This window comes from Danaus plexippus, chromosome 17 (genome assembly GCF_018135715.1).
Source record: "Danaus plexippus chromosome 17, MEX_DaPlex, whole genome shotgun sequence".
Lineage (NCBI taxonomy): Eukaryota > Metazoa > Arthropoda > Insecta > Lepidoptera > Nymphalidae > Danaus > Danaus plexippus.
The window spans coordinates 173,743-201,420 of record NC_083548.1 but is presented as its reverse complement, the minus strand read 5'-3'; the positions used below and the strand labels follow the sequence as shown (position 1 = coordinate 201,420).

The window sequence follows — 27,678 nt, the reverse complement described above, 5'->3', positions numbered from 1 at the left end:
TTTGAAACTAGACAATGAAAATAAATTAAAAACTCAGTCCATAAGAGCTTTTATCTTTTGAAATATCATTTTACATAATATTTAAAATAAAAGTAAATGTATTGTTATAGTCGACGGTCTGTTTGACTCCAGAAGTAGGACATGCTTTATGAAATGCGTCATAATGCAGCGCAGTTTAATTTCACCTCCAGTACAAGCAGGTGTGCAAATAGTGTCTATTGCGATCACGGAGCTACGAGCGCGGCTTATGATTAATGACTACCCGCCGTGTGGTGCCACCGACGGAGACTTCTTGTAGCGAACATATTAACAGTATCATATTATATATATATAAATACTTATAATTGGTTCTAGTTACTCAAAACAATTTAAAGATTACACATTATGACGTTTGTTTTAACATACATTTCATTAAACTTTTATTTGTGCATTTAAATTTCGTTTATATTAAAATTGATGTAAATCACGATAATTAAAATTGATAAAATTCACGTAACTTCTAGCTAAGTAGAAGAACAGGATTTCTTTTATGTATTAATAAGTGTGTGTGTTTACATGTTATTCTACTGACTGAAACATACTGAAGTAAAGTTTCGTTGCTTAAGTTCTCATAACTCAACAGAACGCTTAAAATAAAGTATGAATGCAGTACTGCAAAAGCCAGTCTCTAGCCGCGTCTTACTCGGCTCCGATACTCTTTCAGTTTAGATTGGTTTCAAATAATATACTTAGAAGTATTATACACAATGTAATAGTAGTTTGTGGTAGTTAGATAACTTAATGTTTTACAATTATAATATTAAATGAATCCTCTGTCAGTTGTCCGCCGTCACTGACGCCGCACATTTACCGTATCGCAGCTATAAATAAGAATGTGTAGTTGGACCTTAATCAGCGTCACGCACGCAACATATTGTAGAAATGTTATATTATATTTCCTATAAATAATATTTTTTAGACCAATAATAAAGCTCAGCCAAATTATTTTTTTATATTCTTCCATGCAACAGGCAACTTGTGATCTTTTAAAAACGTCGGCCTTCCGAGGTTGTCTGGACATCCTTATCATATATCTCACACCCCTCAACAACACTATGAATATCCACTGATAGAAGCCCATCTAACCATATTTATTTTCTCCCTTTTCCTATCTACACATACATTCCTGTATTCTTTGTAACTTTAAAGTAGTAAATTAGTTTTCTATTTATTTGTGAGAACGTTGCCTTGAAATATTTTCGTATTCAACTACAGCTCTAGCCGGATATCCCAGTTTTTAATTAAATACTTTTTGTAACTTTATATTTAAGTCACGAACAAAACTTTTTAATGAATTTATCCTGTTTTTTAAAGCTTGTACCGCCTGGGCCCGGAATACAAGTTCTGTTTCGATACAACTTGAATACTCCTAACTATTTCTAGAAAATTCATTAAAAAACTGAAAAACTAACTCCAACTATCCTTTCATATTTTACAAACAAATACCATATAAACACTTGAGATTTTTTATTCATTGCAACAGTTTCTCTGTTATCTTAAGTGATATCATATTTAACAACAGTGTCAGTAATGTGTGATTCGTGTTCCACTAAAACTGTAAAGTGCATTGACCTGCGTAATTACATTAGTCCGCCTCTGAGGGCGTGAACTATCGTCTTGTGGTCTCTGTGACTTCAGCTGGCTAACTTTGGTAACTAGGATCACCATGAACCGGGAGCAACTTTTAAATGTGTTGAAAAATTTTGCTTTTAGATATATAAAACGAACTTAGTGTTAGAACGGTGAAGTTGATTGTATTATGTTAAGCACTCGTGCCTTAAACATTAATGTCTAAGGGGACATATTAGTGGGAGACATTATTTTCTTAAAGTTATGCATAATTCATACTCAGTAATTTTTTCCCAATTATGTTTATACGACAAAAATTAATTTCATTACTAAAATTTTGTACGTAGCATTGTCTCTAATGTTCCTAAGATAGAACAACTCGGATTGTCCAAGCCACTTTAACCATCTGAATATATTAGGAGAGTCTTGGTGTGGAATAATTAATATCTTCTGAAAATAATTTTACTATCAAACCATTACAAAAAATGGTTGATATAAACTGAAAGAGTTTAAACAGCCTCACAAATAGAAATTCATAAAGATTAAAACTGAGACCATACAAATAATTAAATTCTTTAATCTAATTAGTTTTACGAGCGGTCATAAAGGTAACAAAATACGTCCGTTATTTATCCAGTTAGTACACTAGCGTGGTCACAGTCCGCCGGCGCCCGCGTTAAGCTTAGAGTTCATTCACATGCAAATTTTTCCAATATTTAAATGGAAATCGGATTTGGAAAATCACATCCGCAATGATCCGACTCACCCGGATGGAATATAATAAACGTTATTTATTATTAACGCTTTAAAATTTGAGTTTCATTGAAATACATATTTTATACATTATTAAAACCTATAAAAAAATATCGTTAGCGAACTCTGTGATACACCGTGCCACGATGATAACTTTAAATCAATACACCTCCTGTAAATCTCACGGAGTCGTATCTCCACCATCAGTACCACGTGGTGGATCTGTTGTTTAACTGCAGAGATACATGGATACCGATGGTCTTCACTACCACGTCAGAGTAAACTAACGTTGGCGCATATATGTCGCCTGCATATATGTACACTATCAAGAAATAAACTTTAAGGATATTTTAAGAAGACGTATGTATCCCTCGCTAACTCCCTTGCGACACAAACCATGTAGTTTCAGTGGTCGATAAAACCTGCAACCCTTTGGGAAAGTTGGAAGATTTCACGGTAACAAAAGAGGTCGCAAAATTGTCAATCCCAATGTGTTCCAGACAAACCCTATCGCTGTCTCTTCCAGTTCATCAATTTTCTTCTCAGCCCTCAACATGAGTTGAATGGTGTTAATGAAGGATGGCATTTTTCAATTTGAAGTCTCTGAGGAGTTTTGGGCCCCACGCTTGACCGCGGCTGGTGGTGGCTTTTCCTATATTTAAAAACAATATGGATGAATTTGACTAAGAATGTCGCTTCAATGCCTCAGCTTACACCTCAGGGCTGTTGGACGATATGTTGTAAAATATACTGGTATTATAAAAATCAATTAGATTTTTATTATTTTAAAATCACAAAAAAATGAATTGTCTAGTCTTTTTATAACCATGATTTTTTTACATAAGACTTAAAACGCTGCAAAAATACATACTACAGATATATATAATAAATTCGTTAATTGCGAATAACGTTGTAACGTTTTAAATGTTGTTTACATAACTGTACAAACAAGTACATTGATAATTTTGTGGTTCTTTATATAAATAAATTCATTTTAATAAATAATAATTACTTGAAATTCTATGAAATATATTCCATAAATTAAAAGGATATTTTATTTTGAATAATTTTCTATAATTAGATTTTTGTTGGTTTTCATGGTCGTGTTCGGTTCTGTTCGATTAATTTTTATATTTGTTTTAACTATATCGTTATTAAAATGTTTATTATTTTTCAATAAATAAACTTTAAACTGGTTCTTTCTTATATAACTATAATACAAAAGGTTTAACAAACAAAAATAAAAATAAAGCAATGTCTCAGAGTGCTATATTCCGGATTAGATTTCCCGTTTCAAGAGCCCTTCTTATTGTGGGGTCGATTCGAAGGCGATTGCAATCGTCCTCAAACAATGTGTGAGACGACAACATTACCTTTTGTTATTTCGGATTTCAGAAAGATGTTTTTAGAAAAATCAAAACAATAATAAAAGATTTAGATATATGTATATAGATGTTAATATTGTCAACTTTACCATGATTTATAAAGGCTAATGTGAAAATACATTGATACATACATATTTAAAAAAAAAGTAATGCGTTTTAGTTATTATAGAAGTGCTGTCGTCACATGGCGTCTATTTTGTGTTGCACAAAACTTTTAAAAGGAGGAAATTAAAGTAATTAAACTTGCGATCTAAACTGTGAAATTTAAAATTATCTTAAAATATAAGATTCAACCAACGAGACAGATCGAAGCAAAATCTTAATTCTGACACAACATTTGAAAAAAATCCTAGTTGATTTTAAAGTAAAAGGTAATTATAATTGTATTTCATTTTTATAATTCCTAACGATTTTGAATGATTACGTATAAAAGTTTTGAACCTAAATCCATTGTTACATTTGTAAGTTCCTTCGACACCTCGATGATGAAGCACTTCAGATATGGCTTTATAAGATGAATGTCCTTTGTACGAGATGAAACGACGTCGTTAAATCTAGAAATACTGGAAATTCTCACTTAGATTTCATCTATAATACTTACTTTATAATTAAAAATATGCCGTAGTGTAGATTATTAAACGCTACCGAGTGATTAAAATATTTATAATTAATATGAGACTTAATATTTTATTTGATTTCACGTATAACATTAGAAAATCTCTTTAAATTATTTTTCCTAATATTCTGAATAAATGAAATTAACAGTAGCATTTTATCATACAAAGAAACGACATAAGCTTTTTATTATATAAAACGGAATAAAGTCCAGAAGAAAATAAAAATGCAAGGAGCAGTAAACAAAGACTATAAAGAAATACGATTACTGCTATTTTATGTTATTGTGACGTCACCTAAACCTTATAAATTTTACAGATTTATACTGACAATATTGTCAAAATAGAAACGTAACAATAACATGAAGGAGAGAAAAAAGCTTACAATTAATTCTAACTGTAGAACTTATTTATCCTATATTTTAAACACTAACTTCTGTAATTAAAGTAAATAAATCATCACAAAATCCCGACCACGCTAGAACCTAGCCATTATACCGGCTTACTGTCAATCAAAGAGTCGCGAACAAAAACCCCCAAAGAAGATTGCAGTAAGGATATAAAACCTAACGATTCTGTACAAAGACCCCACTTGATTATAGCCAGCTTGAAAACGATAGATTTAGTGATGAAGAAAAGAGAACGTTACGTCAGTTGTTCATACTTTAATTTTAATTTATAAATTATGTTAAAGAAATAATCACAACAAGACAAACCAATTGTCCCATTATATTTTTAAATTTGAGTTATTGGCTTTCTTTGTGCTCGTGGACTCGCTCAGCTTAAGCAATAAGTAAAAATACTCCATTTTAATTACTTTACTGTCAATGCATTCCTACTTACTGTTCAATTGTGGGTCCTAGTTTTTTTTTAATTTCTTCTTTTGTGTTCGGATTTATATATTTTGAGCATTATTTTAAATCTCTTCCGTCCAATATCTGTCAATCGATACGAGTCATCAGATCAGATTGTAGGAACCGGATGGAGGCAGATTGCAGCGGATTACGTCGCTTCATACCGCCGCCTGCCGATATCTTATGATTCCATTCACGTTCACTGCAGATATATTATTCACCCTCCGCTCCAACCCTTGCTTATAAATAGAATGTCCAAATTAAGAATGCTAATGTGAGGATTTTTAATGATTTGATTTCACGCAAATTACGAGTAAAATCAGCAGTAAGTAGTTTATCCGTTCGTACGCGATAAGTTTTGATTGTTCACACATTCTAAGCTTATCTTTTGTGAGAATATATCTAATTTTAAATATTTAAATTCACCCTTCTCAATCTAAATGAAGGAATAGCGGAAACAATTTTGCTTTATATAAGTGTAGGTATTTTGAAGCGATCTTTTTTGAAGGGGTGGGACGATAAATTGGTCCTCCGCAAACAATGTTCTTGAACAGTATTAATGGTCCCAACCCTCTGATATCAACGTCCTTATTCTTTTGACGGTTCTCAAATAGATATAATTGCTTTGCGGTTCGACTTTCAGACACAAATGGTTTATGGTTTTTTTTAAGGTATGGCTGTGAAGAAATTCTTCAGTTAATTCTTTTAATCTGGAAACCAGTTATTTTAATATCCTTTGCAGGGAAACAACTTTTACATTCAGATATTCCAATAAATTTCAAAACTGCAACATAAGTATTCAAATGGAAGCTATTTGTATTTGTTAAACGAGACTCCATTATATTTATCGTAAGGCAACCCTAAAACAAAGTGTGATCACATGAACCGGTCGCGCCTGAAGATGTCCCGAGAGAACCGTCCACTTGTTTCATTACCTCTGATTGTGTTGAGCAGAGCAGGCCAATTTTGTTAAATGACTTTGAACTGTAACATGGTTGCAAGGTTGTGATATTGGTAACTTTATTTGATTAAAATATTATTATTATTTCTTCTTCATCTTTGAAAATAAAATAAAGGTGTCCTTTTCACTTTTAATTATTTGATTTTTTGTACTTACGTCGGTTCATTAGATTTAGGCGGTTCTTTAGTACGTATGAGGTGGAAATATTTAAATTTATTTGTTTTTTCTTCGAATATATAATATATATCAAAATATAAAAACTTTTAAGTCATAGCGACTTATATTAAAACATGATCTTACAACAACACAAATTCTAAAAACGAATATCGTCAGAAATAAAAATGAATGATTATTCAATACAGCGTTTCGTTAGCGACTGTAAGTTTTAATGAAGATGACAAATTCAGGTTAGCATGAATAGAAGGTGGAAGCCATTCAGAGTCTCCTCGACATAATTCACGCGGCCGCCACCTCACGTCCTTCACTTACTACTTATCCCGATTTTCTGCTTTAACAGTTATAGCATTGACACAGTGTGTTTTTTAATTCAAATTTAGATCACATAAGATTTTCATATAGTTTTCATGTATAAAATAATTTTTCACATAATAAAACTCACCGAAACAAAACCTTATATCATTGACTTAATATTTTCAGGTGGTCTTCTTCGAAAAAGATTTCTACTGACGCTAATTGGTTTTTCGTGTTCACAGAAAATTTTTGAAAAAAAAATCAACTTCATAAAAAAGTTTCACTTACACGCGTTTTAACTCAATTCAAAGGAAAAAATATAAGGTCTTTAAAATAAATAAAATTATCATTTACCGCTCGAATTAACCTTCCTCGCCCTTCAAAGGCGGTATTAAGGTTGTGGACAAAACATAAATATCTTGCAAACAAGGTAATCCAATAGAGAGGGCCCGGCGGTGTCCGACCGGGGTGTATGTATCCTTACCGTTACAAAATTGTTTACGACGAAATGCAAACTGTATGAATTATGTCCTTGTAACGATATACGGGATTATTAACATACATTATCTTAAACTCACAATTTAATTTGCGCTTTAATACATACGACCTAAATGCTAATTTGCATTTCAGACTTGAACGGACTTCAATATTAAATACACCTAATTTTCCTTTCCCGAGCTTTTAATCATAATCCAATAATCTCTTCAGCTCTTCAGCTCTGTTCAAGAACCAGTTGCTTGGGTTTCTTTAGTTATCAAAACAAAGACTTAAATGATTCAATATGGATCTGTGTTTTAAGTTGTTTCATGAGGCAACCCTCGGCAGGTTTCGTTTCTGGGAGGGCTGTTTTTACGGGGCTGTTATTTTCATTTAATTACCGTGAACTAAATGAGAGGTCGAGTTTGTAGTCGTTCGTTAAATTAACGTTTGTCCTACATTCGTGAACACGGCGTTATTAAATTCAATTTACAAACTTAACTTGTGGTTTACAATTATTTTACTCTTTACTTTATATTGTTATTTAATTTATTATTATTTTAAAATGTTAATGATGAAATTACGAATATATTGAAAAATGGATATCTTTTCTCTCAGATGTTTTCTATAAAGACGATCGGTGTCATACATAGAAGAGGAGTCTCGAGTCCGTCTCAAAGTATGATCACCGTTACAAATGCTTGTTTATTAAACAACTTTGTGTGTCAGTTTTAATAAATATCCTAGTGTAACTCTCAAACGCTATCGCTATCTCTCATTAATGCCTCCCAACCTTTATGACAGTTGTTGGCTCCTTGTTGTATGTAATTGCTCTAACAAACATTTATGTCAAATGGCAACGAGACAGGTACAAAATTTAAGCAAATATGTTTCTTTAACAAGACTGAACGTATTTTGTTATTTTTATTATTATAATAATGTTAGGCATCAAGTTCGTGTCACTAGCTCCTGCAACAATTACTTCTTTTATATACTTTTATTACATAACCACTATTGATTCCCCCTAATTCTACTTCTTCTCATAATAACTCAATATTATTTTTTAATCAAATTCTCTTGAAGACAGTTCGCTTTTCTTTTACAAACTCTAATTCTTCGTGAGTGCTCGACACACTGAGTATTGTGAAGTCTCTCTTTCCTAATTATTAATTTTAATTCTAATTCGCAATTATATTCAAAGATAATTAAATGGAAATGTGTCTGATATCGTGTAGCTGATATTTCAAAAAAAAATCCGCTAGTATTAATATTGAATCGGTTATATTAAATTAAATTTCAATATTAATTTAATTATATCGTGTGTCTCGTTGAATTAGAAAAATTTGAGTGTTAGTGTGAATGCGACTGAGTTACAAACAAATAATAATTAGTATGAAAAGTACACGACGATTGCTCGAATCAAAAGCTATTAATTTATAAGTAACCAGACGGCGACATTAAATAAATATGAAAGTACTTCTAAGGAACCCTTATCACGGTCGAAACAGTGAACACGGGCCGTTATACACAGTACGTGACCCTTATTACTTCTAGATAAAGTTTAATTTTACTCAACGAGTCTACAATTAGCGTGGGCGTATTTACACCCGTGGTCAAACAAAACAGAGTGGAGAAATAAAAAGTGGATCTGCTTCGTTAAAGTAAATTTACATTTTTCTTGTCGACTTTACTTCGTTATTTAACAAGTTTATTTTTTTCGTTACTGAAAATTTATAGCCATTATTTTTAGCGATTTAATTTCATCAGAATTTTTCATTCCGCACAATGGCTGTTAGCAATGTGAAGTATTTTGTGGATCTGTAAAGTTTAAATTACTCTAATTTAAAATTATTGAAATGGTTAATAAAAATATAACCAACATTTAGCATTAAAAATATATTTATTCGTTTGAAACACTCATATATATACATAATAAAATTTGAAAACAGGTAATACATCATATACATATATATATATATATCTCATTTTGCAGGTACAAGTAACTAATTGTATATTAATTACTTTGTATCGAGAACACGCTCACATTTCATAGGCGGGATTATCGTGTTTATGTACAGTTACGATGAAATACAACAATAGGAATTATAAATTGGAACTAGATCGATACCGTCCTACATGTTACAAACTACAGCAAGAGGATTTAAATTAATTTGTTTTACCAACTAATTATCAATATTTAACAAAAAAAAAACACCCAATGTAAAACGAATTTTTAAAAAGTTAAGCTGTATAATATTTTAACAAACTAATAAATATATTTCAAAATGTATTCATCGTAATATTCTATTCGTTCCAACAATGGGTTAGTTTTATAGTACAATTCATTTAAATTGAATCTACACATAAATTTTAAAACAATCGACTGTGGTCATTGTCCAGCAAACTAAATTATTTCACTGAGTATTCCATGTTATACGTCTATCAGAACAATTCACGACGAAACACACAAATGGTGTAAATATATTTAAGATAAAAACGTTTCGTAATGAACGCAAAAATCAAGTCTCCCTAAAAACGTATTTTAAATGCGAGTTTAATTAGCTTTTAAACCAGACAGAGATAATCCCTAATGCCTATCTCACGCTACCACACAACCCTATTAAGGAAATCTGATTAATTCGTCACGAAGCCGATATGACGTGGCGCAGTTTATATCTTAGGCAAATAATATCGAACATTATTCCGATCCGATTACGTACATAGGTCGGGGGGAGGACCGCCGATACGATCTGACGACTCACAGGATGGAGGAAGATCGGATGGGCCGTGTCAAAAAAAACATACTGTATTTAATTCTTATATCTTTAAATTTTTAACTATAACAATAATTTTTCGTCATTAATACAATAAGTATCTATGTGAAGAAACACAGTGAACTCTTATTCCGAGACTAGTTCGTCATCACAACCCTGACATAAAATATTTTCCCTTTATTGTTATAGTCGCTAGTTCTGCGAATTAAATGCACATTCATCCTCTTACAATATTTACTCATATTTTTTGTTTTATAATTTTAAACTGATTTAGGGATACATCTGTTTGTTCTGAATTTTTGTTACTTAACAATTTTATAAATCTTCTGATAAATGGACCATACAAACATGACGTCAACAATCCACGTAATATATTTTTATGTATAGTGTGTTGGCCGCATCCAAAGATCAAGGTTCGTGAAGTAGTGTTGTATCATTTATCTCAGTTTGGCGGCGCGCAGTCAGCTTCCCGCCTGCTTAAAGATGTTGTCTGCGATACATCGATTTGTAAGCAAATGCTTACATGGGAAATGTAATAAACCCTTTGAAGACATCGCTTACTATGATCATAAGATATCGTCAATCCATGTGTCATTGATATATATATAGTAGAGTTCTTTAGAATCTTTTCTCGTAGATTATGTTTCTAAGTTATTAAATATAATCACATATTTTTTATTAAATCTAATACTTTTCTATTTGGTTAAATTGTATGTTAGGTATGATAAATGAGACCGTTGAAGAATTTCATTACGACGTTGCATGTAAAGGATTCTAAAAAGTCAGCGAGGGGTTTCTAGAGTTGCGGAGTCTGGTAAGTAGGTCAGTTTCATATTAAGATGCAAAGTTAAAAAGAGATACTCTAAGAGTGGGTGGAGAATAAAAACAGAAAAAAATCTTTGTATCATATAAGCAGTCGTTACATAAAACAGTCACAAAAATGATTAAAGAGAAAGTTTGCGGTTCTTATTAAACTAATCATATTCATAATGAAATCGAATACAGAACACAGTATGTCTGAAACAACGAACAGCTGAGGGCTAAAAAGTAAAGAAAGGTGAGGATCTGATGCATTCTCATTCATACAATCCATAAAATGAATCTTACTATATGTACAGTTTACAATATGTACTGTGTCATAATGCACATAATATTGTGTTATAGTAAATGTATCTAATACTCGTTCAAATTTATGGTATTAATAGTAAGGTATATAGAGGTCCTCAAGGCTGCTAGGCTCACAGTCTGTGAGTCTCGGTAGCTATAAATTATGATCCGAGGACAAGGCACGAGCCAGCGTCGTTAAACAAACTGGCCGTCAATAACCCAGTGCAATAGCAACGTATATTTCAATTACTGTCATTATTTACTCTCCATATTAAATCCAATAGGTATTCTGATAATATTGAGCACAAATAATTTATCGCAATAAAATAAAATTAAGTTAAGTGAACCGTAATTTATTATTTAAAATAGTGTATAAAACCAATTCCAGTGCTTTTCATATGTTCTCTGAATTATTTTTCCGCCTTTTTATATATTTCTTTGTTATTAATTTTAATAACAGCTTAAAATCAATATATAATTGTTTATTAGTACAAAAAATTAATATCAAATATTTTAGCCAAACAACTGGTATAAATGTATTTTAATAAACAGCGAGTTTACGTAACACTTATTATTAAGAATCGTTAGTGACTTTACATATTTAACAACAGAATGTTCACGAGTTAAAAATCATTACATTGATTTCTTTGGCATCGGTATAATATGAATTGGCCTAAATAAAATGTAACGTTCTATAATGGACCTTATATACAAAACAGAAATTTAGTATTTCAGTGTGCCGAAAACAGCTGTATATGAGTGTAACAAATGATCACTATTCTATAGTTCACAAATATTAAATAGGTTATTAATATAGTCCACAATATACAATTTTGTTTTTAGTCACAGAATTTTGCATGTCAACGAAATTAAATGTCACAATAAAATTGCACGTATGTAGGTTTAAGATTATATAGAAGCTGGTTTTAATATATATATATGTATTAGATATATATAATTTTATTGTGACATTTACTAACTATGTTGCACGTTAAAAAAGTTGTTGTAAAAAGAAAAGAAAAGAAAAATTAATTACAGTGATATTTAGTGAGACAGTATCAGTAGATGAAAAGTGTTCTTCAACCAGCTGATAAAATTTTAATACAATCTAAAAGACAACACGCCCACAGACAGCTGGATAATGTATTGATAGAAAACAAACAGCTCTAATCAACGAACGATCTATTTGGCGTATTCATTAGCCAATTGGTAATGATTTAACCCGCTGGATGGAAATATGAGGGCATTTAATTATGCATGAACTAATGCTTTGCCGTTATCGTTACGGTTTTGATTTTCCTAAATATCGTAAATTATAGTCCTGCATCTGCTTACAGAATAATGTTCACATATCATCGTCTTTTGAAAGCGATTTCTGTGATATCATAGATATTTTGTTATTAGAGGAAGCCGGAAAATTTAATATTTCGTTACATAAACAATCAAAAGTTTTGATTTAAAGCGAATATAAAATCAAAAGGAAGTTGTAAGACATCCAAATTTTGAATACAAACGGAACATTTGTTAATATAAAATGACACTTCCGAACATTAGTCAAAGACCTTAATAACAAAAGTACAAAGTTCAACAAATTCGCACCAATGAAAGATAGAAGACAAATTACGACAAGCCGACGACGAATGACTCTTATCATTCAGAGTATTGTTTCCTTTGACGTCATCGGAACAATCTGTCATTTATTTTTTTCATTAAAATCAGTATTCATCATTTATAATATTCATAAAAACATTGTAAGATATAAAACTAATAACTCTGTGACGTATTTATTTAGATCATCTATATCAATTTCGTTTCTCAAGTCGCCATGACGCTCGGTTTTGCTCCCTTTTTATTTCCTAGCCTAATGTAGGTTCAAACATTGTAAATGTATCATCAATCTCAATTTCGATACCGCTCTTTGATGCCGAAGCTCGTTTTATTTCTTCTAATGCTCAATGTTTATTCAGATAAAGCCGAACGTGTGATCGGGTTGGTTACCTGGATACCAAACAATGTATCTCTGTTCCATTTAATTTTATTCTGTTTACAATTACAGGGAGGTAATCCTTTTCAGTGTAAGGTGTCAAAGAGCTAACGGATTCCACTACCATTTATGTTTACAAAGTTTGTTACAATTTAGAATTTGCGATGCATATTTCAGAACGACATTCAACGATGCTTTGGTATCTATAGTGTGCGAGAATTCAATATCGGTTACGTAATGGACTGGGATATTATTAATGGAATAGAAGCAGAAGTTAGAAAGTTAGGGAACGTCAAGTCGAATTTATCAGTTTTGTCGCTTTTCAAAGCTAATGTATTCGCAGAAGTTTGGCAAAGCCGACTCATCGGGTGAAGTCTCGAAGGAAAAACGGGGTGTTGCCTAATGGAAACAAGTTGGCGAATTGTCGGATCGAGGAAACGGGAACTCGAGATTGTGATTGTGATCGTGATTGTACCGGATATGCGATTAGACTTTAGACGCTTTAAGAATAACTTTAATCTCATACTGTGACATTAACTTTAAAGGACTTAACGATGACATATACACCTCAATACACATACAACTCTTTATCATAGTAACTTTTAGTAAAATAATTACGGAGTAATAATTTTTGTATATTTGCATAATAGACCCGATAACCGCATCGTGAATCCATGGAATTCTGAGAAGTTTCTTCTCAAAGGAAACGCAACATTGGGAAGTACATAACTGAAGTGAGGTTGTTGAACAAAACAAAAGCTCCTGGTAATAATTATTTAGGTGATCTCCTCGCGGCTCAACCTCTTCATGTGTAGCTATAGAAAGAAACTAATTAACTACAAACTTTTTAGTGGCAAAGAGAAGAATATATCTTATTGTATCTAATAATTCAGTAGAAAACATAAAACCAAAATTTAAAAACCTAAAAAGAAATACGAACCATATTTACTTCGGCCAAGATTGAAACCCTTGACATAAATAGAGGTTTATTGTTTTCATTATCAGACCAGTGTTCATGTTTAAATAAAGAGACTATTTATTTATTGCTCATTTAAATTGTTAAAATATGAATAGGTTGAACAAAACCATCGCATTTTGTTCCACAAGTATTTATTTTATATCCTATGTCCCACGATTGCCTGGGAATAGAATATTTGCGGTCAGTGACCCTTTTTAATTTCTATCTTTTTCCTTATAAACGTTATTGATGTAAAATAAAGAATACTTAAAAATAAAAATAGTCTAATAAATTTAAACTAATAATTTAATAACCCAAATCTCAGCAAAAATTATATAATACATCAGTATTTCTAACGTTATAGCAAATTGTTTATATATAAAAATGAAATAAAGCTACCCTATTAATTAGAAAAGAATTACCTGAATATGAATTTCCTTTCAAATCTAAATAAAAAAAACTAAATGAGAAAATTTGAGTGCTTTTAAAAATGTAGATAAAATTACCCGTTCTCGTTTTTAAAAGTAATTAGAAGAACTTTCAACGGCAATTACGAGAGTTGCTGAGTTTAATTAATAAGCCGGTTGAGTCCTACTCTTATGAGATCAGATTTTTTTATGTTCTGGTCCCCTAAGAACAAAGAGGATTACAGTTAGTAATAGCTGAATAAACTGTGAAATAGAAGTTTATCTTTTAATTTTTTCAAGTTTAACCTGGCTAACCTGACCTGACTGGATCACTCCTGACTAAGATTAATTTAATTGATGAAAGTGATAAAGAAATTATTACAGAACATTTATGCCAATTCATATTATAAATTCTAAACAATACTGAAAATATATTCATCAAAAAACTTAAAACACAAAGTTATTACAATAACTTAACACCAACTTTACGAAACGGCCAGAAATAAATCGGAAAGATTTACCGATATTGCCAAAAAGCGGATAAAAGCAGTCCCATGTTTTTACTCGGTTTACGACGTTTTGTAAACCCACGCGGGCCCAATGAACACGTTTTATACATCCTCCAAAATAAACTTATTAAACTATACTCATCTATATTAGTAAACTATTGTAAAATCAAAATTGTTACTTTAAAGGATACATGTCTAAGTTAGTCATATGTACATATATCTATATTTCTTTTCAATAAGTCTCTCATTATTTTTAGTATACTTGACAGAAAATATTTAATCGTTTTTATTCAATAAACACAGCAGAATTAAATAACTGCAATGTCTATCTAAAACGTATTTTTTCATTGAAAATATCCCATTGTCCATTAGTGACATCCAATATTGTGGTTCACTAAGCCCTAATTCGGTTTGATTCAAAGAAACCCTTGCTAATTGAACTATTCTGACCGCCTCCTGTAATTGGCGCGCATGTTAAGCCCTTCTCTACCCGACGTTAATTATCGTTTCCAAGAGTTGTGTTTCACGGAATATACTTGCCTTGCTTTTAAGAAAAAAGTAATAACTATCACAAATACTAAGATAGAATTTTCTTGTGTTAATTATGTATATTTTAGCATTTAGATTAATAATTAGTACTTATTAATAAAAAATATTTTGTTTTTCTTTGTTTCAGATTGTTTGCATTTGCAGTTATATCGAGACCCTAAGGACCGATTCAAAAAAGGACAAACAAAGGCATCACTCTCACTCCAACACTTTCTCGGATTTGAATCGGGGTTTACACTGGACAAGGAATCAAATACTATTGCAATAATTTGCCAAGATGTGATAGTAGTATTAGCATTTGAAACGCGAGAAAGATTGATTTCTTGGCAAGTAAAAGTTGGCGGGCAACTTGGTTCTTCTAAGGAATTTTTGGTAATAATCGGAGGAGGTGGATCAAAAAAGTTACTGGCTGGGCCTGCGAGATTACATCTTCAAGGAAGAAAGTTTGCTTTAACAAGCGGCGTTCCACCGAGAATTTTAGGTTTATGGGAGCTGGCACATTTAAGGTAAGTATAAAAATAATTTATTAACATTTAAAGAATAACACTGATAAAACTCCTTTATTTAAATTATTAAAACACGATATCAGTCTATCAAATATTTAAGATACACTTTGAATTGAAGGAAATAAAAATAAAAAGGACGATAAAACGGACTTCAACTGAATAGAAATGCAGTCGACATATATAAACATGGGCAATAAACTCTATCATTTCATAGCCAGTACATAAATACTATAACTGTTGGTTTATGTAGTTTGTCTGGCCGCCAGAAGTTAATGGCGTGTACTTCCGATGTTGCAACCATTTCGTTTGCCACAATCCTCCATTTTGTCGACATGCCATCTTACCAAGTTTGGTTGCCAAATTACTAGAATCTTCAAAATGAACATCAGTAACCTATAATTGTTAGTGATATGGACTGTTTCTATCTGATTTACCTTAGAAATTAGAAAGGAATAATAGAATTTTACTACTTACGTTTTCGGTAGCTTGTTAATTCAAGAGAGTTTTGCTTGATAAGTGCAATTTTGTTTTAAAATCATTTATAAATATATCGAGTTTCCTGTCTTATTAATTAATAGACATTTAAAGTAAAAACTGTATTGTTAAAAATATCTTTGACAATAATTACTGTATCCATTATTGTAATATTTCATATTTTTCTTTTAGGCGGTATGGCGTGGTGGAAGGAAGATTTTGTTTCGAAGGTGGTTCGCACTGTGGTAAAGGTGAAGGACTTCATATGTTAATTACAGACCAAGCCCAAGACATCACAGATGCTTTCGATCAGGCAGCTCAACGAAATATTACACCTCGAACACCAAGAGGTAACGGAAGTTATATAAATTTTACTCTTTTCGAAGGAACTATGTAACCTTAATTGGAATATATAATATTAATCTTATTTTACACAGGACAAGATCGAGACTCAAAGTCACGTCCCAGCACAAGATTATCCGACTTTAATACTCTGGAGCATTCATTACAAGATGGTGGAAGTGCTCTGTATGAAGAAAATTATTTTGGTGAAGATTGCAGTGAAACTTCAGCATTCTGGCCTTCTTCAGAAAAGCGAGAATTCGAAAATTGCGAGAATAGACCCGACACGGATATGAGTGCTAAACCACCGTGGAGTGGAGCTGATCACATAACTCTAGAACGATGCAGTAATTGTTTAACAAAACTTGGAGCTGTGTCCAGGTGTTCTACGGTAACGTTAAGACCAGAAGCAAATTTCAATCCCGCATGGACGATGGAAGCCTTACACGAAAGTGGTTCAGAGAAATCCTCTAATAGTAGCGAATACTCAACTACAAACTTGACGAAAAATCTTCAAAGTTCTTGTGATTGTAAAGATCAACCACCAAAAAGACCACCAAAACCTCAACACTTGGAGCAAAAAGCACAAAATACATGTGTTCCGTTATCAACTAAAGAAACGAATCCCAACACAAATCCAAAAGTAGGTCCATATGAAAACTATGATGTCCCAAAGATGTCATACGCCAAAGATAGTGAGGTATGGTATAAGACTTTTTTTGTATTATACTCAGTATACATATTGTAAAAACTTTAAACCTTTTTTCAGTTTGAAAATTCGGAATATTATGATACTCCAAAAAGAATAAAGAAAGCTTTAGCTGACGATCTATTTCGAGTTACTAAAACTTCTTCACCAGACTCGTTGGTACTTAAGAAAAACTGTGGATGTATTCTTAAATTTGGTTCTAAAAAGAAGCCTCTTATTGTAGAAAGTGATGAAAATCTACCATCAGCTGACTGTCCATGTCAAAAAGTCACTAATTGGGCTAATAATTTGATTAGTCTTCCTTACTGCAGAAAAAGTACAAAAGAAGAAAACAATGATAATGTATTATTAATTAGCAATCAAATCAACGATACTGCTATTTATGCAACTGTAGACATTTCAAGAAAAATGAATAGGCGAATCAGTGCGACGCAGCAGGAGAATAATTCAGATGGATCGAATGAACCAATTTCCACTAATTATCAAAATTTGGAGCCAAAGGAAGATAAAGATTTTGAAGGTCCATATGCAAACTATGAGAATCTTGAGTTTGCTCTGTCTTTGGAATATTATGAGAATGCTAAAGACTTATTGAAAAAGGCTGGGGTTACTCAGAGCGAATTAGATGCTTTAAGTTCTAATTTGGACTTAACTGGAACTGCACTACCTATCAAACCTCGGTTATGTTTAAAATGTGGTCACTGTAAGTCAATCACACATGAAAACAAAAATAAAAGTGACGAATATTTACTTATGGAACCACCAAGTGAAGTCACCAGCATAATGGTGAAAAAAACTCTAGGAAACAATCCTGGGTACACGCCCATGTCTCCAAACCCCAACTGGTCACAAAGTTTACGGCATCCGATTATAAAATTGAATCGTACTGAAATAGAAAAATCCTTTAGCATACCAACATTGAATAGAAATAAAAGCTATGATGTTGGTAATGAAGTAAGTAAAGAAACTATTCAAAAGCGATCTTGTTCCGTAGATTCAGCTAGACTCCTTGAAGATTTAAAAGAATTTGATAGTAGTATAGGAAGCCATGCAACATCATCCTCGTTGGAAACTTTAAGGAATCTGGTATTAGAAAATCGCCTTTCCATGAATTGTGATAAAGACCGAGAATGTTATGAGTGTTGTAAATCATCGGGGTCTGATAATAAAACTTCTGAAGAAAGTCCCTCCAAAGAAATGCCTCACTTACGTAACAAGCATATGGATAATGCTGCTATAAAGCGATCTTCCAGCGTACCTTGCAAAGGTGGAAATAGAGATTCATCAAGTTCGAATGATTCAGGAGTTTCGAGTTGTTCACTGAAACATGGTGGCGAATTTCAAGAATTTGAAATGCCTTTAACGTCAATGCATTCACGTTATCATTACATAGTTCAAAAAAGATTGCGAGGTAACTTATCAGGATCCATACATTCATCACTGCCAAGAAAATCAAAGTCCTCAGATCCTTTGAGAGACCAGCCCATGCAAATTCATAAAAATAATGCATCTGGCAAGTCATCTTCTGCGGAGGCCGAAGTTCCTATTTTACCTCCGAAACAGTTCAAAGGTTAATTTTCATATACATTTATAACTATTTGTAAAATTTAATTCCCACTTAATTTTGAGTCATATTCATTTTAGGCGTTTTAGATACTCATAGTACTTCGAGTGGCACATCCGACATGTCGGATTATATTGAAACGTTATCATTGACTTCTTCACATTCATCGTCTGATAATCCTAGTGGTATGAGGCGAGTATTTCTTTTGAATTAGTTCTGTTAGTTAATGAATGACTTTTTTACTAAAGAAATAGATTCTTATATACTATAAAATTTTCAGAATAAATCGACAACCAACGAATACGTTGCGGCCCCGATCTGGAAAGGAATACCATAATTTGGATCCAATATTAACATCGATGTATAAAAATGGAAAAGACTTAAATAACTATACGAATCTGCCATGAAATGTATTACGTTTTATAGAAATTAAAAACTTCAAACAGAACTTTGTACAATTAATGCAGGTTACATTATGTACACCTCTCATTGAATTGCGTAAGGTTGGATGAATCGGTGATGTAATTGAGGCAACTTTGAATTTTTTGTTAGGATGAAAAGTTTTAATGTTTGTGTTACTAAGTTAGATTCTGATAATAAATTGATCTCCAAACTATAATTAATTTTGTGACGCATAAGACTGACTTTGCATTTTGATATTTTTTTCTAGTCATCATATTTATTTTATGTTTAATGTTAAACCATCTTCTTGTAGTGTACTTGTCTGCACAATCTTCCGAAGATAAACTCTTGTTACTTTTACTCAATTTTCAATTATTAATTAATAATATATCTATTTACATAAAATCCTACATTTTCCCTGTAAAGTACCCTAAAATCAAGCTCCTTTTTAATTTCAAAACTTTACATTAAAACACTTAAATTTGTTCTTAAAACCTAAATTTAATTTTTGTTTGTGTTTTGTGCGAATATAACGGAATGTAATCTATCTGACGATATGTTGATGCGGATTAAAAGAAATATAATCGTTTTAGGAATGCTCTTTGCACATACACGCTGAAATCATTAAAATCTGTGAAGAGTTACATATATTGTAAATGTCATGCCCGCTAATAAAGTGTCAAGTTTATCGTGTACCTACATACCAGTAGTTGTTTCGCTAGCATGTACCCATCCGTACAGAGTATCCTCAAGTTACCTTTATATACCTACATATGAATAAACATTATAGTTATTGGTAAAGCTTTTATTATTTATACCCCTTAACTTAATTTTACCTTTATGTGAAAATAATTTTATTGCATTCAAAAAAAATATTTTGTAATTGTTGAAAAATCTGATTGTTTCATATATATTATTAATTACACGCACGTCAAGAGGTTTCCTAATTAAAGCTGCTTTTCACAGTACATATAATATCTATATTGTGCCGGTTTCCGGTTGACCTGATTATCATCTGCACCATATGAACTTATATTGCGACATGTACATATGTGTAAGTTATGAATACGTATTTAGTTAATGAAAATTCTGAGCGAGAAGATTTTATTAGAATTGTGTGTATGATTGTCGAACTGATCAGTTTTAAACAATTACATTAAGAGTACTTTACACAGATAAAGTATTAGGCATGAACTACTTTTGAGGAAGAAGCTAATGATTTTGGTCAGGTCACGTGTGTTTATTATCCTCAGTTGCTTAGTAACTTCTATCAACAATTATTTGGTTTTAACAGAAGTGTTTCGGTTTCGTCTTTGTTAGACGAGCTGTTGTATTCTGCTCAACTACCGTCGCTACCTGTATAGTTGAATATGGCGTCATCTGGAGAAGTTCAAGTTATTACTTCGGAAAAAAATTACCGACATCATGGAACTTCATTAAAAGGTTTAATTATTAGTTCTATCCTTGTTTATGAACAAACTTTCTTGAAACAGCAAAATTTTTTATAATCTTAACTTTATCTATTTTATTACTTTAATTTTCAACTTATATTTTACGTAACATATACAAGGCAATATTGAATGAGTAAACATCAATGGAAAATATTATCGCTTTTGATATGTTATGTTTTCTTATTGTTACATTTACTATTTCACAAGAGCAATAAAAATATAAGTGTGCAATGACACCACATCGATCTAACTAATGGGAGTTTCGCGGCAGTGATAAAAGATTTACTTTTTTTTTGTGACGGTTCTACAACACTAGCATCCTTAAGTTGTAACACAAAGATTATATGAAGAAAATATAAAAAAAATTACAACACATTTAATTTTAGACGGCTGAAAAAATTTTGGACGTTTATAGCTTGGCTGGTGATCTTATTAAAGTATTTCAAGGAACTTAGTTCATCGTCTTTCAGCAAATTATAACCATTATTTAAAAGTAATACTTTATTTGTATTTATTATAATTAAAGTATCGACTTCGTTGTTTTTGTGGTTGCCGATTTAATAAATGTTTTCGTAAATAATTACAAGCCTGAAAATCGATGTAGGTAATATATGTGTCAATGCGTTGATTCAATTTGTAATAATCTTTTTTAATGACCTGTTTTCGTTTCCATAACAGTATACGAAAGATATACTTGAAAGTTTGTTTCAACTTTACTCCCAAACACATGCATTTATTCCCTATTTTGGGTTCATGATGTAAGCATTATAACACACGAGTGTTACGGAGTATTTGCATAATTTTAACATAACAATTGAACTTTGCTTTGTTTAAAAAAACATTGCCAACAAAAAATGGAATTGTCCTTGTATGAAATTTTAGTGTTTTTTCTTCAACCAAATGTAGAATGCTTTATCGGCATTGTTTCGCTTTAGACCACTTAAAAAATAAAACACAAGTAAAATGTATACTTTCAAAGTAATTTTCTTTGTGTATAACAACGAAAACTATATTGGACTAGTTTTAATAGAATATAGAGCAAACAAAGTATTTTTACGGTGAATTTAATAATTTCAATATGTTGTCAGTAAATTATGATGAATAAATTTATTAAAAAAATTACAAGTTCCCCGAAAAGAAAAAAGAATTGAGTACATAATTTATAATGTATCTTTTAAAGTAATTACGGAAACAACGAAAGTCATGTTGGCGGTACCCTTAAATTAGCGTAAGCTCCTCACGTGTACATCAGATTGTATGAAATCTTAAAACCAGGTATTCAGCATATAACTTATCTAGTCCAGCTCCTCAGACTTAACAGTAAAATTGTCCTTACAACACAAAATTAGTAACAGACTCTCTCATGTGTTATCATTGGAAAACGAACGTTTTTTAATTTTTTTTAGCGCGAAATAATTTTTTTTAGCTATTCCTTAATAAGTTTCTGACAGGTTGAAGACAGTGCACGGGAGTCTGAACCAGCGTCTTCAATACCATAACTATGGAAATTACTTGCGTGACGGTTTTGCATTAAAAAATTAAATAAGAAAAGCCTTTAACTTTATCACTCATATAAAATTATGACCACAACCTAAAAGCCGTCTTAAAAAAAATTTAACATTAAATTTCTGAAGTGAGATTAAAAAACGTTAATATTAAAATACAACGACATAAACCGCTGTGAAAGATAACGGACTTCATTAAATAAATATGAATTATAATACGAACAAACAAATCACATTCACGTATGTCGTACTATCTTAATAAGAATCATTAGCGCGAACTCCAAGATACATAATTAATTAATAGTATTCGTTGAAATTACATCAGTCAAAACGTCGCACACGTTTCCTTATGGCGTCTTCATTTTAATAATGAGACCAAAATCGACCTAACCACACAAAGACTTCATCAGATTTCAAATTTGATATACTGACAAATAACTATTCTCTTATATTATTGTTATCTCCAAATGTTTATCAAAACTGGCAAACTAATTGAAAATAAAATACATAGTGAGGTTATTGTTTAAATATCGGGCAGCGCTGTACGTTTAGCTATCTCTGCTACTAATTGGCAGAGATTGATTTTCAATTAAAATTTTTGAATACGGTATTGGAATGAAAGTTTTAAAGTTAATAACTACTAAAAATTTATTGATATATTTGCTAAGTTAAAAATAATAATTTAATTAAGGACTATCATTAAATTTTATAGATACAAGGACAGAGAATTAGTGCGACAAAACCTGAAGTAACATGGTTTATTATGTCATTTATAATCACTATACAATACACACTATGTTATATGTCCTTATGTAGATGTGTGCGTGGTTTGTTTCTGAAAATATTTCAATATTGCAGTCACTTTCTAAATTAAAAAAGTTTTTTTACCTAGAGAAGTTTATTATTCATTGGAAAGTCAACATTTTCCATTAAAAGCGAGCCGATTTTATTTCCCTAAGCAACAAGTCCCGAAAGGCACCTTATTTAAAGGCAATCAGCAATTCAAAACGAACCCGGACATCGGCCACCCCATCGCATTTACCATCCGCCATTTGGGTAGATTTGTAACGATCGATATCATTATGCGATGTATGTAGCTGCATTGATTTATAGACGGGGAATAAAACTAGCCAGATCGAACGTTTAACAAACGCGTTGCGTCTATTTACAACTATGGATATATAAAATAAAAGTAATAAGAAACAAATAAAACACAAGACATGGTGAAACAAATAACTCAATATGCCAACATGAGGGTGTGAATAAATATAACGTCTATATTAAACATGGGGTAAAGACACCTCGGGGCCCTGACGTCCCTTTCGGTCGCTAGGCATTAAAATTCATTTTTACCAAATGTCAAATTATTCGAGAATTCCTGCGGGCGCCGGAGTCCGAGTGTGGTGGATAGGGGACGGACGGACGGACGGATAATCCACTACCACAATATTTAAAAGGGATTTTTTGACAGACTTTATAATTCAAGGTTTTATTTGTTTTGAATGCTTTAAAAAGAATTTATATACATGAAATAAATATGTTGAACAATAATTTCGACTTGATCAGATAGTATATCTCAATATCGATATATATTTAAAAATTATTAAAAAAAAATTACTTCCAACAACTCGTATAGATTGCGGCGACTCAACGAATATTTTAAGTCTTCAATAAAAGTGGAAGAAGCAGTTGCTCTGTGAGACTTAACTTTTTTCTGAATTACATTGCGCTATTATTTTATACTCAAAAAGGAGAAGAGAAGTAGCTGATTATTTATTGTCGCTGGTATTCTTACTTCAATAAGTATTTAATCCATCCATCCACAGTTGCAAATTAAGTTTCAACCCGGTCACTCACTTCAGCACAGTCAACAACCAGTGGGTTTTAAGGTAGGTTTCTGGTTTCGAAAACTACTACCTCACATATTTTAGATCAACTGGGAGATGACTAACTAAAAATTCGCTTTCAATATATATTAATACTCGTTTGCTTGAGATTGAGTTCTATAGTGAAGGAATACTATTTGAGAAGGGACACGCTGTTAACAAACCGATCATTTCACTAATGTAACGGGGTTAGATTATTAGTTCACTGAATATTACTCGATCTCTATTTGGCGCAGTTCAGCCTCGATAGACAGGGTCGCCATGAAAGTATTAAACTTGTGGAGGCACTTCCAATAAACGACTTTCAAGATTACACTACTATACCGCTCTCCGGACCATGATAAACATGATGTAAAGATTTATAATAAAAGTTGAAATACATGCATTATATAATGCAGAGATATTTAGGCATACATATATATACCTAAATATCTTCTTAGGTCTACACCACGATAGCTTCTTTTGTTTTTAATTTGCAGGTCAATGAAATTAAACAAAATAACAATATTAAATTGAATATTTCTTTATAATTTACACTGGTTGACTTTGAAGATGCTTTCTATTAAATCTATTTGAAGTAGCTTTAATATTCTAGGAGATTTATAAATATTTTAAGAATTCATATTGAAATAGCGAGCACCATTCAATTTCGGAGTCATTTTAATAATTGTAAATTATGCTAAAAACAGATAAGATAAAACATAGCAAACTTGAAAAAAAAAAATATATATTCTAGGATACCTATAGAACCAAAATATAATAAACAATATCCTTTCAAAGTCTGAAGAAATATAAGGTAACTTTGGATAAGCTCGTCTACGTTTACGCGAATATTTTGTTTAGTTTTTATGAACAAACTTTACGGAATACAGATCCTCGTGGATTTTTAAATGAAGGTAACCCAAATGAACACAAACTTGAGCCGTGGAGTGATCTTATAAACAATAAATTAATTCGTATCTGGAATATGAATACAATAGAAAACTGCTTGTTTACTTTTTACATTCTTGATCTGCAACTTCGGGATACGGAATTGCTAGACATAAGTTTACTACACAGATACAAAGTTGTAAGTAGATTTCTTAAAATAGTTTCACTTCCAGAATCTGAGAGCAGCTTGTCAGGGACATTTCAAGTTAGTTATAGAAATTCTATTTAAAAACTAAAAGTTATTGCGTATTTTTGTACATGTCACTTATCTATTTTTTATATTTTTGTATGGATAGTTAATTTTCTGATAATAAATAATTAATAACCGGTTTCTAGTTCCGGAAGATATCTTAGATACTTATTATATATTAATGTTGATTGTACTAAAAGGCAAGTTTGAACTTTTCGGGTAAGCAAAAGTACTGAACCCACTGTCAAAGAAAGACAAACGATTATTCTCAAAGCTATATAAAACAGTTCTTGAGAAACTTTTTTCTTGTACAGTCTATACGAGAAGTCACTAATAAAATATTATATTTACATTCTCTACGAGACTTATTGATGATGAGATTAAGTTATAATTTCATATATTAAAAGTTAAATTGTTTGAAAATTTTTAGCTCTTAGTAATATTTTTTTAATTTGTTTTGTATTCTGTTTCACTTAGTGTGACTTTAGGGTAGTAATTTCTAACTTATATAAAAATATTGTTTTGTGAAGAATACTCAATAGTTACAATGCATGTTTTTTAAGACGAGTGTACGTTGGTTATAGAGTGAACGCTAACGCAGGGCTGGAGGGCCATAAATCAGACGCTAAGCGCTCTCCGGATAATGCATTGAATCGCCTTCGCCTCGGCCTCTCGAGGAAGACGCCACGCCTCACCTCTGACCGGCCTAATTACTCTACAATTCCTTTATTCACAGAAAATTAATAACTATCTAAAAAAGACTTTCAGCGAATATCAAATTTCAAGTACATTTCTTTTGTATTGAAAATCCAATTTTAATATTTCTTAATTAGATTAGGTTAAAGTTGATCCATTTATTGCTTTCTAGTCAGATCTAAAGCATCTGAGACTTAAAAAATACTCTTTAGAATTATTGTATTTTTTATTATTCCTTAAAATACGAGTTAAAGTGTATAAATCGCTTACAATTTATAAACTTGAAGCACAAATCATTAATCTGATTTTTTACTTTCATTTACTGGGTGACTGTTATTCGTAAAGTCACTGAATACATCGCGAAACGTTGTCCATTGACACGGAAGAAATAATTGGTTAATTAAAGGTTTTGTTACAACTATTCTAACAAAAGGGCAAATAATTAATGTAAATTTTTTCTCAAATTATTTGAACTATTTGTGTACTTCTAAAAATATTAAAATTATATTTAGAATTTGTTTATAAAAGATCAAAGTCATTAAATCAGAGTCTTTCTATTACATGCAGCCTAAGTAGCCGGAATTACTTGTCATAGTAACTGAATAAGATATCCTTATAAAATTTTATTGTATATAATATGCAATATTTATGAAAAGAAAGCGATCCTCAAATAAATCACCATAAAAGAGTAATAACATTTAGCTACAAATAGACGTGAACTGCGCAGTCGGATTGATTTATAGAAACAGAATTCCTTTGTACCCTTAACTACGGAACCCGAGGGAATCGTAGAGAAGATCCGAAATTTACATACATGTGTGAAGTAAGGCATGAAGCTTAAAATATCACAGAATATCGTTGTGATACTAAACGCCCATAGAGAATTTTACCTTTGTAAAATAGATTAAAAATGTATGACAATGATGTCTGCTTCATTAAATAATAATGATTTCACGGTAAAGTTTGTATTCATATTTTTAGACTACACTTATACCTCCGACTTCGCTCGCCAAATATTTAATTTAAATGCTAATTAAAAATGTATAAAAATGTTAGTAAGTTTCAATCTAACAATAAATAGTACGGGAACTGTAATTGATATTTATCTATGTACTTGACGTCACTTGTAAAATATCATAAATATATTGTTGCTCCACAATCTTCTTAATTGTTAAAGGGCCTATTCGAATCTGTTCACATTCCAAAACATTATTTTACACGGGAAGACAACGATCAAAATTGACCCAAACGTATTATATAAAGAACCACAAATACTTGAGAAAGCGTAGCTCTTCGACCGTTGTGTGTGTTTACATATGTGTATATCTATCGAAATGTATTCATCATGCATTTGTTCTCAAAGCAATCGCATCGTATTAAAACAATATCATATATACAATGACAAGTAGGAACGACTAAGGTATACCACAGTTACTGCAAACCATTGGCAGACAAAGAGGTGTTCTGCAATATCCGTGTTAATTCCGGGATAATGGGACATGAACACACAGCCTCCATGATCCACACACATTATTGTAGATTAGGGCTGTCATACGGGTCTAGACACGTAGTTAGTATGTGTTTCGTGATCTATTTAAACTTGCTATAACAC

General features: G+C 31.5%; 1 protein-coding gene across 1 annotated transcript in view; it reads left to right on the top strand.

The window, feature by feature from the left end:
• LOC116771145 (uncharacterized) overlaps nt 1-20,167 on the top strand; it is a 209,069-nt gene extending 188,902 nt beyond the window's left edge. The window contains exons 3-8 of the mRNA XM_032662885.2: nt 15,539-15,917; nt 16,584-16,741; nt 16,829-17,433; nt 17,503-19,012; nt 19,087-19,198; nt 19,287-20,167. Coding sequence (XP_032518776.2) covers nt 15,539-15,917; nt 16,584-16,741; nt 16,829-17,433; nt 17,503-19,012; nt 19,087-19,198; nt 19,287-19,413 — 2,891 coding nt within the window. The 3' untranslated portion in view covers nt 19,414-20,167. The remainder of the gene's footprint in view (nt 1-15,538; nt 15,918-16,583; nt 16,742-16,828; nt 17,434-17,502; nt 19,013-19,086; nt 19,199-19,286) is intronic.
• The last annotated feature ends 7,511 nt before the right edge of the window (nt 20,168-27,678 follow it).